The sequence below is a fragment of the Cervus elaphus genome, chromosome X (genome assembly GCF_910594005.1).
Source record: "Cervus elaphus chromosome X, mCerEla1.1, whole genome shotgun sequence".
Classification (NCBI taxonomy): Eukaryota; Metazoa; Chordata; class Mammalia; order Artiodactyla; family Cervidae; genus Cervus; species Cervus elaphus.
The window spans coordinates 111,011,874-111,023,417 of record NC_057848.1 but is presented as its reverse complement, the minus strand read 5'-3'; the positions used below and the strand labels follow the sequence as shown (position 1 = coordinate 111,023,417).

Genomic DNA, 11,544 nt, shown 5'->3' with positions numbered 1-11,544 from the left:
CTTCTGGGACCAGGGATCAAACTGGTGCCCCCTGTATTAGAAGGCAGATTCTTGACCACTGGACCATCAGGGAAGTCCAGGGTCTTAATAAAATATAAAAATGAGGGAGGCGGGGGCAAAAAGAATTTCAAACTGCAGGGAGTAGATATGATGCTGCTTAACACTCTTACTCCCTGGAAATCTATAAGCTCCAAGAAGCACCACCTCACCTTTAGGCTTTACTGTTGGTAGAATAAGTGCACCATCCTGACAATATGGGGCTGGTTTAAGGATATTTCACACTTTTAAGTTTTTTGAGGGGGAGAGCTGAAGCAATTTTGCTTTGTTCCCTGCTCCAAACTGTCCTGAGAGCAAAGGGTATATGCTTAACATCAAGTGAATTGGTGCACTATCTGCGTCCAGTTCTTCAGAAATCCCCTTGGAAAAATAGTGATAGCTCTCCCTTTTTGATCTCTTCTAAGAATATGAATTCCTGAGGCACAAACTTATTCATACAATTACATCCTTTAAAAAGGATCTGTGGGGACTTCTCTGGTGGTCCAGTGACTAAGACTCCACACTCCCAATGCAGGGGGCTCAGGTTTGATCCCTGGTCAGGGAACTAGATCCTACATGCCATAGTTAAGAGTTCACATGTCACAACCAAAAATCCCATAGGCGTCAATGAAGATCGAAGATCCTGCATGCTGCAACTAAGACCTGGTGCAGCCAAATAAATAAATAGATAGGTAATTTTAAAATAAATAAATAAAAAGGATTTGTGACAACCGAGAGCAATTATGAATACAGGACAACTTCCATCTTTCCCTAGCAGCCCCTACTGGAAACAGTTTGCATAACCTTCCACAGCCTGAGCTGGGGTGAGAACTTTTGAAATGCTCTGCAGATTTTCAGGGTTAGCCATTTCCTTAATCCTATGGACCCATTTGGGAAGATCTTTTTGGCCTGTGTGTCTTAAGCAACATTTATATGGGAAGCTGTCTCCTTTGATTTCTGAGCCATACAGCAGTGCTGTCTCATTGATCAAAGCCATACAAAATGCCACATTTTGTTTGGTAATGAGGCCCGAACAGGCTCGATGATGGACTCCACATGCGAGGCAGCGCTGCTGCAGACCATCCAGGGAAGCCTTAAGAAGCCTCGCTCGGCTGAGGCAACCGGCACTGTTCCGGGATGTAATGAGCAGAGCTCCCACTGGCTTTCTGATTTTGTTGACGAGTTTAGAACCTCTGAACTCTGACGATGTTGCTGGAGAAATGTGCTCTGAAATAAAGTAATCAATTTCTTCCAGCAACTGTCCTGGTCCTGGGTGGGACAGAACAGGAAAGCCCTTGTTTGGGTTAATATCTGAGCTATGCTGGAGACAACAGGCTTATGTTTAGGACCTCTTATCTTGTATGTTTTAAGATCTAATAAAGATTTACACTGAGGAAGTAAACAGGCTGATGTAAAAAAAAATTTTTTAATATTCCCCCCAAACGTCCATTGTGAGAGGAAAGTCTGCTTAGGATTCAAGGCAGACACTGATTTTAGCTGCTTACCAGGAGCAAAAGGATTTGCACTGCTCGCCATAGACGTTTTCCTCCTCTCCTCTCCATTTTCCTCCCCTCCCATGCTCTCTCTTCTCTCCCCTTTCCAGAAGATGTGTTCAAGCAGCAATAAACAGGCAGAGGACAAGTCAATTCTAGAAACAGTATTTTTTATACCACTACAAGCTACTCTAAAAGACTTCCTGTAGCCTAGAACTACAAGCACCCTAGAGAAACCCTGCCAGAACTCTAAGAAACAATGAGTACACACTAATATTGACCTGTATTTTCCCTTCCTAGGAGCTCTGTTATAGGAGCTTTCTCTTCTGGTCAAACAGGTCTGCCCACCGTTCCCTAAACACATCTCACAGCTTCCTGTCACCTGGAATGCCTGGCCTCTCCATCTCCTTTATGATCCATGTCCAACTCTGTCTCTTCCAATAATAAGTACCTTTTACTCCTACATCTGAATGCCTTCTGGCCCCTCGTATCTACAAAGGTCATTCAGGACATAATCCCTGTTGTAGGTACTTGGGCATATATCTCATCTCTCCAGCTAGTTTTGAACCTTCTAGAGTTAAGGACCAGTTCTCACTCAGATTCTTGGAACCTGTAGAGCTCATCAGCTCTGATGCTGTGGTTAAACAATCTCTGGCGCAAGACTGCCTGGGTTCAAATCTTGCTTTGTCACTTGCTGGTTGAGTGACCTCACTCATGTCACTTAATCTCTGTGTGCCTTAATTCCCCTGTAACATGGGAATATTAATAACATCTTCTGCAGAGAGCTATTTTGAGGATCCAAGTAATACTTGCAAAACACTTTGAACGCTGCCTTTCACCCATTAAGTACTCCAGAAATGCTAGTCCTCGTTATCCACTCCAACCTGTACGCTCAGCATGAACTGCCAAATGCCAAAGAATGGCGTTCAGCCTTCCCCCCATGGTGTCAAGCTTGGTTTTGCCTTATAAATTTACCAGACACTCACTGAAGGAATTCCCGACCTGACTTTCAATATCCTTCCTGCTCTGAACCCTTTACCTGACTGCTGGTATCGTCCACAGCCACCCAACACAGTCTTGCCTCCTTTCTGTCTCCCAGTCATGTCCCACTCATTCCTACCTTTGTACCTTTACTCAGTGTTCCTCTTCCCTAGAAACCTAGCCCTAACCTTCCCCTTTCCAATTCCCACCCATCCTTCACTTTTCCACTCAAACTTTACCTCCTCCAGGAAGCCTTCCCTGATTATCTCAATTTATCTTCATCTTCCCCTTGTGGATCAGCTGGTAAAGAATCTGCCTGCAATGCGGGATACCTGGGTTTGATTCCTGGGTTGGGAAGGTCCCCTGGAGAAGGGAAAGGCTACCCACTCCAGTATTTTGGCCTGGAGAATTCCATAGACTGTATAGTCCATGGGTTCGCAAAGAGTCTCACACGAGTGAGTGACTTTCACTTCACTTCCCCTTCTTCAAATTCCCTCAGCAGTCTAAGTTAGAACCACATAACTGAACATACACTGACATTTTCCTGGCAACTTTTGAGTCTTAGTCTCATTTTCTCAGGAAGTTGATAAATTCCTTAAGAACAGCTAGAATGTTTTCCCCTCTTTTGCCATCTGCCCCTGGCATGTAACCAGTACTGGGTACTCAACAGGTGTCCAGTAAAGACTTTTCAATTGATGTACCTATAGCCTGGGTATAGCCAAGGGAAGCCAGGGTTCTGGCTCTCTACCTGGCAGTGAGCTCGGGCTGGAGTGAACAGAAGGCAGGGAACCAGTAAAGCTGACTTCAGTTATTTCTTCACTGCCATCCGGGCCACAGAATTAGCAGGGTCTTCAGGTAAACTGTCCTTCAAACTGGACTTATCTCTCAGTTAATGGTTGACATTCTCTGTTTACCTTAATGATTGCCAAGATCTGTTGCTGCACACGGTACATTTTGTGGCTCAACTGCCTTGGCCCCGAAGGTAGAAGGTAATTTGGAAGAGGTTTGGGGATTGTAGGATGAGACTGGAAACACTTTGGTCCATCCCTAGCCTCTTAGGGCATGAGCAATAAGCAGACGGCCCAAGAGAACCCCAGTACTGCCATGTGGGGGAAGCCCTGCCATCTCTCACTTTGGCCTCAAGGGGCCAGTAGCCATTGCCCATGGCTGTTTTTTCTCTCCCCACAGTCAGCATTTTCAAGGCTGGGAGCTGGAAGGGATGGCACCCAGTGCAGGAGCCCTCTCTGTAGCTCGTCCACACACCAGATCTACCTATGGCCAGTGGGTGGGGGAAGGCTGAAGGCTAAGGCCCAGGTCCAGTTCCGTCTCCCAGATTGGGCTAAACATGCATACATGGGTGACGAAGATGTCTCTTTTCCTCTGGGATGGGGCAGTAACTTCAGGCTATGTGATTTGTCTCTCCAAAGTCACGGGGAGTTCAGGGGATCAATCTTATTTAATGATTGTATGAGGGAGGAGGTAGGGCTGGTTAATGTTTGTCTGGTTCCTCTTGGGCTGTGGGCCATATCTGGCTCCAGCCCTGGACTCTTTGTCCCTCCCCTGGACTGGGCTGACAGTACCTAGTGACATAGTGCAGACACGCCTGCAGACATTCCCTGGGAAAGGGCAGCAGCAGCCAGGTGAGGAAGCTGCGGGCTGAGGGACGTGGGCCCAGGGGCTGGTGTGGCCCAGGAGGGCAGAAGTGGGGGCTGGGGAGAGGCTTGGGTCTTGCCTTCTCCTCTTAGCATTCAGCCACTTAGATCCCTTCTGTGTTTCGCTCTGAGCTGGACTGAGGCACCTCCTACCCGGGTGCCAGGCTTGCTTAGTCTCTCTCTGTAGCCCCCAACTCATCCTTTTCCCAGGCCCAGTGTTGTTTCTGCTCTCACTCTTTTCTGCCCAGGCAAGAATCACCCTTTTCCCCACAGGGTCAAATCCCCAGAAAGACTGGAGGGGGGCCCCCAGGCTCAGGGTGGCCAAGTTTATATCTTTAAGACATTTCCTGCCACACAGGGTTAGGGTTCAGTGGGGGCCGCTGGGCACTGCCAGGTGCTGTTTTCCTTCCCTGATTAGAAGGCTAACCAGGCGTGCAACCAACATAGGGGCTGTGGACAGATGAATACAGCGCACTCGGCAAGCACAGAGGACCAGCCAACCGGGCCAAGATTTGGGAGCATTTTCTTGAGGGAGGCAGGGAGACTCAAGCTGAGCTTGGAGTAAATGATGACTGGGATATCTAAAGGATGGGTAGCCCCCTAGCTGTTTGAAAGTTGTTCCAGCTGTTGGGAATGGCACGGCAGAATGCATGGACTTAGAAAATGAGATGAGGAGAGGAGAATAGAGACAAGATGGGTTTGAATGGAGAGAAGTATAGAGGAGGATGCAGCAGAGCAATGGGGAAGGGACCCAAGCTTTGATGAGGGGTCAACATGAGTCCTAATCTGAGTTCCAGCACTGGCCTACCAGCTGTGTGATAAATTACTCAGCTTCTTTGAGTCTCCATTGCCTCGTGCATTGAAGACAATAACTCACAGCTCACAGGTTTGTTGTGAGGATAAGAGTTAAGGAACAGACTACTCCTAGCACAGAATAGGTATTCCCTAAGTGGTGGCTGCTTTAATAAGCCCAAGTAGAGAGCAACAGGAAGTCAGATAGTTGATGGAGGAGTAAAAGGGTATAGTCCAAACAGTGAGAAAGGGAGCTGATATTACTAGGAGCTCTGTGGAAAGATCATGGCAGAGAGAGAGAAGGAGAAAACTGGAATGAGCTAGACAGGCCCTGACCCAAGCCTGGCCACAGAATACATATGACAGTGTGGAGGAAACAGTGCAGTGACTAAGGTGCTATGGAACCGCAGGGTGGAGGCAGGGAAGAGAAGCAGGTGAAGAGGGAGAGGGATGGAGGGGTTTTGTCTTAGCCGCACCAAACCGATGAAGGCAGCTGGAAATTCAGAAGAAAATCTGAAAAAAAGCCCCCTGTCCTGTCCTGCCAGAGGCTGCCTGTGAAATGGGGGAGGGAGTATGGAGTCTGAGGCTGAGTGTAACCTCATTTAGCCAAGCCAGGCCCCTCTTTCCCAAACCAAAAAGATGCAAGGATTTCCTATAGTTGGAAGGAGGGACAGGAAAGAGGTAGGAGCAGAAAGAGATAGACTTGAACGTGCGTGTGTGTATACGCATACACACGCATGCAGGCACATGTGGAAAGGAATGCTGAGAACATTTTTTTGAGTTCTGCGATCTAATTGATCTCAGAATGCAGTGTCCTTAAAGGAAGAGAGGCTGCCAAGGTACAAAGACTTTGAGGTCAGAGGAAAACAAATTTGAAATTTGACTCTACCATTTAGCAGAAGTGCAGTTGTCATTGAGGTAAGTTGTTTAACTTCTCTGAGCCTCACCTTCTCTATCTGAGAAGTGGGTATAATATTAGTTGCAGGGACTAAGGACAATCTCCTGATTTTGACCTGTGCTTGAGTGCTTGGGCAAATCTGGATCTGAAGACAAGGCCAGAGCCAGACATGGTCAGAGAAATCTTGTCTAATTAAACACAGGAGCCAAACATGCCTGGAGCAACACAGAGCATATCAACACCTGGACTTTAACCCAAAGTCACAAAAACAGTTTGGATTTCAAAATCAGGTAACTCCCATGAATGTTTTTGAAATGAAACCCTTGAGTTACTGATGTTGACATAGGGATCAGCTCTTTCCAAAGGGAGAACAAAAATTGAGATCTCAGTGCTCACACAAGGGTCCTTAGGGGCTCTAAAGGGAGCTCCTGGCTATGTCCCAGAGGGCTCAAGAAGATGGGAGGTGGAGAGCTATAAGAACCTAGAAACTCAGGGGTGGCCAGGCTGTCTGTGAGGCGTCCCTAAACGACAGAGAGAAGAGAACAGCTGAAGTTCGCTTTGGGGCTTGAGGAAGCAGCCAGAGAAAGGTAAGGACAGGGAAACAGAACAAATCTAGAGGCAACTGAAAGCCCTGGGAAGGGAGGAGAAGAGTTGTCAGTTATAGGAAAGAAGAGAAGGGCTAGAGGAGGATAAAAGTCAGACCAATCTTCAATCTCTCTGTTTCTTAAAAGCACTCATAGAAAGAAAAATTATATTTGTATCTGAGGCAGCAAAGCTTCTGGGAAAGAACATGGGCTCTGGAGTCAGCTTGTGTGTGTGTGTGTGTGTGTGTGTGTGTGTGTGTGTGCGCGTGCATATGCGTTAGTCGCTAAGTTGTGTCTGACTTTTCGCAACCCTATGGGCTGTAACTTGCCAGGCTCCTCTGTCCATGGGATTCTCCAGGCAAGAATACTGGAGTGGGTTGCCATTACCTTCTCCAGGAGATCTTCCTGACACAGGGATCAAACCTGCGCCTCCTGCATTTCCTGCACTGCAGGCAGACTCTTAACCACTGAGCCACCAGGGAGTCAGCTTGACCTGGCTCAAAAATCCCAGCTCTGGCATGTACTCACCACATGTACCTTGTGACACTGAGATAAGTCCCTTCACCTTTCTCTACCTCAGTTTCCTCATCTGTGACATGAAGGTTACAATTAACATCTACCTCTCAGGGTTGTTTTGAGGTTTACAGGAGATGGTGTGCAAGGGCCTGGCACAGAGCAGGGGCTTGGAAAATGGTTATTCTTAACAATATGCTCCTCCACCACCTATTTTGACTCTAACACGTCTCATTGAATGAAGCATTTCTTTCCATTGTACCTCCTGTACCAGCTCTGCCTTCAAAATCCCAGGCTTGGGAGAAAGGGCACCTGTGTTCCTGTTTTTCCCGCACTGGTTTAGGCCCACAGCATGAACTGACTGAGGCTTTTTTTTTTTTTAAGCTGCATGAAGAAACCTTGTTCGGACTATCCCTTTGCCCCTCAGTTTCTTTCATTCTGCTCCCTCAACTTTTCTTGGGCTTCCCTGGTGGCTCAGTGGTAAAGAATCCGTCTGCCAATGCAGGAGATGCAAGAGACCTGGGTTCGATTTGTAGGTTGGGACAATCCCCTGAGACGAAAATGGCAACCTGCTCCAGTATTCTTGCCTGGAAAAACCCATGGACAGAAAAACCTAACCCATGGCTGGCTATAGTCCATGGGGTCACAAAAGAGTCTGCCATGACTTAATGACTAATTCTAGCTACTAATACCCTCCCTCTTCCCCCTACAACAGAGAGGACCACCCAGAATTTGCCACAACGTTCAGGCCTTGTGTCATCGCAGCCAGTTCCTGGCTTGCAGCATGATTTCCTTATAACTTAATGGCAAACATGGTGGGAGGTAGAAGGAAGCCTTCTCCCCCTGCCTAAGAGACAGAGGGGAATTTCTTCCCTAGAGCAACTGGCAAGCTCAGGAAACCAGGAGTCACAACGTACACTTGACCCAGGGGCAGGGCAGCAACGGAACAGTCTGTTCTATTTCATACAGACACTATAGGTCAACATTAGCATTGGGAAGAAAAAAAGAGGGATATTGGGTTTGGCAAACCACTTAGTTCCCCCCAAGCCACATTGTTTTCTCTTCCTGATAAAGTTTTACTTCCCTTGATCACCAACCATGAAATTGGAGCTGGGCTAAGAACTTTTACAGGTTGCTTCATTGAACCTCACAATAACACTGAGTATGAACCTCATTTATAGATGCGCACACAGACTCAGAGGTTTGGTGACTTACCCCAAAGTCATAGTAGATTAAAAAAAAACAAAACCCAAAGCTAGGTGGCTCTTATCTTTTCCATCTTCTAATCTTCTTCTGTTTGCTTGCTTGGTTAACTTTTGCTTTTTCCTTCTGGCTTGTCCTCACTTGGCCATCCTCTGTATGGGCTCAAGGAGAGATGGTCAGGCTTTGCTCCGTAACTTTGGGATCAGACTGCACTCACAGATTAGCAACTTCCTTGTTTCTTATGTTTTTATGGGTAGCCTTTGTTCTGTTGCTGTTTTTGTCATCATTAACAGCTAGCCTACACTTCGGGGAACATCATCTGCAAAAGCACAAAGACTGTACCGTGTAGAGCCTAGACTTCTGCTTCAGACACTTCTGTGTTTCATCCTACTCAGACACTTCGGCTGTGTGACCTTAAGTGAGTTACTTAACTTATCTGAGCTTCAGCTTCCTCAGCTGGAAAGACTGGGGTAGCAGTCCTTAGAGGCTTGCTAAGTGGGTCAAAAGAAAGAATGTATGGGAAAATACTTAGCACAGTTCCTACCTTGATAAAAGTGCACTCCTTTTCCTAACCTCAGGCTCACCCATATCCTGGAAGGGATTTAAGCCAGGAAAAATCCTGCTGAATCTAAGTTTCTAGCAGAGTCATGGGAGAGTGCCTTAGGCCAGAGGCTTCTGGTTCCCCTGGGTCCCATCTTACATGCACCTGTCCTTGTTCCATCTTCCCCCCCGCCGTGGCCATTCTTCTGGCGGGGCTATGGGGTGGGTGCGGCGATGGACCGGGCGGGCACAGAACAGGTGGGTGCAGGCTGGGTGTCCGGCGCTGGGACACAAGTGCTCTGTGTGTAGGGTGGGCGGAAGTCAGGGCGTTTGATCTGAATTCTAAAGGGCGTTGTTCAGAGCCCCACAAAGGTCCCATTGTGCAGACACTGGGTATAAAGCAGCATATGACTCCCCAGCACCGGGCGGTGATGAATTGGGACGCAGGCGCGAACCCAGGGACCACTCCCCCTGCATAGACATGAGACCATAGGGGACCTGTCTGGGTGGCCTCAGGGATAGGCGCTCCCCAAGGTAACGGGGCTTTGTTGGGTTTAGCCCAGGTCCAGACTTAAGGAGCTGGGGGAGGGGAAGCTAAAGAGGATGGCTGATGGCAGAACAAGATGGGCCTGGCAAGGAAGGGCTCAGAATGTTGGATGAAGGTGGAGAAGAGTGACAGGGCTCAGGGAGGTCAAGTCATGAAGTGAATGAGTGAGGAGGAAAAGAAAGAGAAGGAGAGGCTGGCAAGGGAGAGGGAGTGGTGAGGAAAGCTATGACTCTCCTTCTTCCTTTCTTGTCACTGGCTCTTGGAAGGGTTGGGGGGAGGTGTCAGGCAGTGTTATGGAGCCTTGCTTTCCACCCCAGCTTTCTGACAGCTTGTTCTGTGGCTCATGTTTTGCAGGTGTGAATGAGGCAGGATGAACTGGACGGGTTTGTACACCTTGCTCAGCGGCGTGAATCGGCATTCTACTGCCATTGGCCGAGTATGGCTCTCTGTCATCTTCATCTTCAGAATCATGGTGCTGGTGGTGGCTGCCGAGAGCGTGTGGGGTGATGAGAAGTCTTCCTTCATCTGCAACACCCTCCAGCCTGGCTGCAACAGTGTCTGCTATGACCACTTTTTCCCCATTTCCCACGTGCGTCTGTGGTCTCTGCAGCTCATCTTGGTGTCCACCCCAGCTCTCCTCGTGGCCATGCACGTGGCACACCAGCAGCACATTGAAAAGAAAATGCTTCGACTTGAGGGCCACGGCGACCCCCTGCACCTGGAGGAGGTGAAGAGGCACAAGGTCCACATCTCAGGGACACTGTGGTGGACCTATGTGATCAGCGTGGTCTTCCGGCTGCTGTTCGAGGCTGCTTTCATGTATGTCTTTTATCTGCTCTACCCTGGCTACGCCATGGTGCGGCTGGTCAAGTGTGATGCCTACCCCTGCCCCAACACAGTGGACTGCTTCGTGTCCCGCCCCACGGAGAAAACCATCTTCACGGTCTTCATGCTGGCCGCCTCAGGCATCTGCATCATCCTCAATGTGGCCGAGGTGGTGTACCTCATCTTCCGGGCCTGTGCCCGCCGAGCCCAGCGCCGCTCCAATCCACCCTCCCGCAAGGGCTCGGGGGGCTTCGGCCATCGCCTCTCACCTGAATATAAGCAGAATGAGATCAACAAGCTGCTGAGTGAGCAGGACGGCTCCCTGAAAGACATACTGCGCCGCAGCCCCGGCACCGGGGCTGGGCTGGCCGAGAAGAGTGACCGCTGCTCGGCCTGCTGATGCCACAGACCAGGCAACCTCCCATCCTGCCCCCCACCCCTGTCCTGCCCCAGGCCTGCCCCTCTTTCTCCCCTGCCAGTGTGCAGGCCTCTGCCTGCTAGGGGTTGCTCCATCAAAACTTTCCTTCCCTCCCTACTTCCCTTCCTCCCCAGGGCCTTCTGCCTCAGGGCCTGAAGGTGTGGGGAGCTGGAGGCCACCCACGCCAGCACTCAAGGCTATCGGGGGCGCAGGCAGCTCTCGTTGCCCGCACCCCTTCCTCTTCCCTCTCCCTCTCCCTGGGACCACTGGGGACCAGAGGTGGGATGCTCTGACAACATCTCCAATTATGAAACTAATCTTAACCCCGTGCTGTCAGATACCCTATTTCTGGAGTCACATCAGTGGGGAGGGATGTGGGCAAGTGGAGTGGAGGGAGGGTGCTGTGGATGTGTGGGTGGGGAAGGGAGGGTAGCAAACGCAAGAAAAGGAGGAACAGTGCTTGCCGGCCCTGAGGAAAAGGAGGACATGTCTGGAGTGGAGGAGCTAGGGAGGGAGAAGCAGGCAGATAAGTTGGAGTGGGGGTTGGTCAGGGTTGCCTTTGCCTCTAGTCCCCAAGGCCTCTCTGTGCCTGAAATGTTACACATTAAACAGGATTTTACAGTAAACGAAGAGGTGGCTTGTGTGTTTGTGAAGTTCTTTCTCCTGCAATCTCTGACCACCCCCTGGATGAGCTGGCCTTGGCTTTTTGCTGATCAAGAAAGAAATGCGAAAAGAAAGAGAGCAATTTGAGTAGCTGAAGCTGCCAAGGAGGGACTGCCGCATGTATCCCACTACCCCAGAGGCCAGGCACAACCAGGCCCAGAGCCATTCTCTCCTGTGTTTTGTTTGGTTTGGGTTCTTTTGCCCCCGTTTTAAAATAACAGCTTTATTGGACTCTAATTCACTCATCCCTTTCTCTGATTGATTTTTTTCATCCATTTTAAGTATGTAGTTTATTGAGTTTGGGTAATTTTGTGCAGTTTTGTAAACATGACCACAATCTATTATAAAACATCTACATGCCCTCAAAAAGTTTCCTTGGACCCCTTCCTCTGATTTTAA

At 49.1% G+C, this 11,544-nt stretch overlaps 1 protein-coding gene across 7 annotated transcripts; it reads left to right on the top strand.

Moving 5' to 3' along the window:
- The first annotated feature begins 4,031 nt into the window (after nt 1–4,031).
- Nucleotides 4,032–11,112, top strand: GJB1 (gap junction protein beta 1). 7 transcript variants are annotated; one of them, XM_043897553.1, is made up of 4 exons: nt 4,123–4,150; nt 6,055–6,142; nt 8,446–8,570; nt 9,594–11,112. In XM_043897553.1, exon 4 carries the CDS (start codon nt 9,610–9,612, stop codon nt 10,462–10,464), a length of 855 nt encoding a protein of 284 aa, XP_043753488.1. In that variant the 5' UTR covers nt 4,123–4,150; nt 6,055–6,142; nt 8,446–8,570; nt 9,594–9,609; the 3' UTR covers nt 10,465–11,112. The 7 variants fall into 7 exon arrangements, with proteins under 7 accessions (XP_043753485.1, XP_043753491.1, XP_043753488.1 ...); XM_043897550.1 differs by lacking the exon at nt 6,055–6,142 and having other exon boundaries at nt 4,032–4,150; XM_043897551.1 differs by lacking the exon at nt 4,123–4,150 and having other exon boundaries at nt 5,934–6,142.
- The last annotated feature ends 432 nt before the right edge of the window (nt 11,113–11,544 follow it).

Coding starts and splice junctions, on each gene's coding strand:
- GJB1 (XM_043897550.1), top strand. CDS start 9,610: ATGAACTGGACGGGTTTGTACACCTTGCTCAGCGGCGTGAATCGGCAT.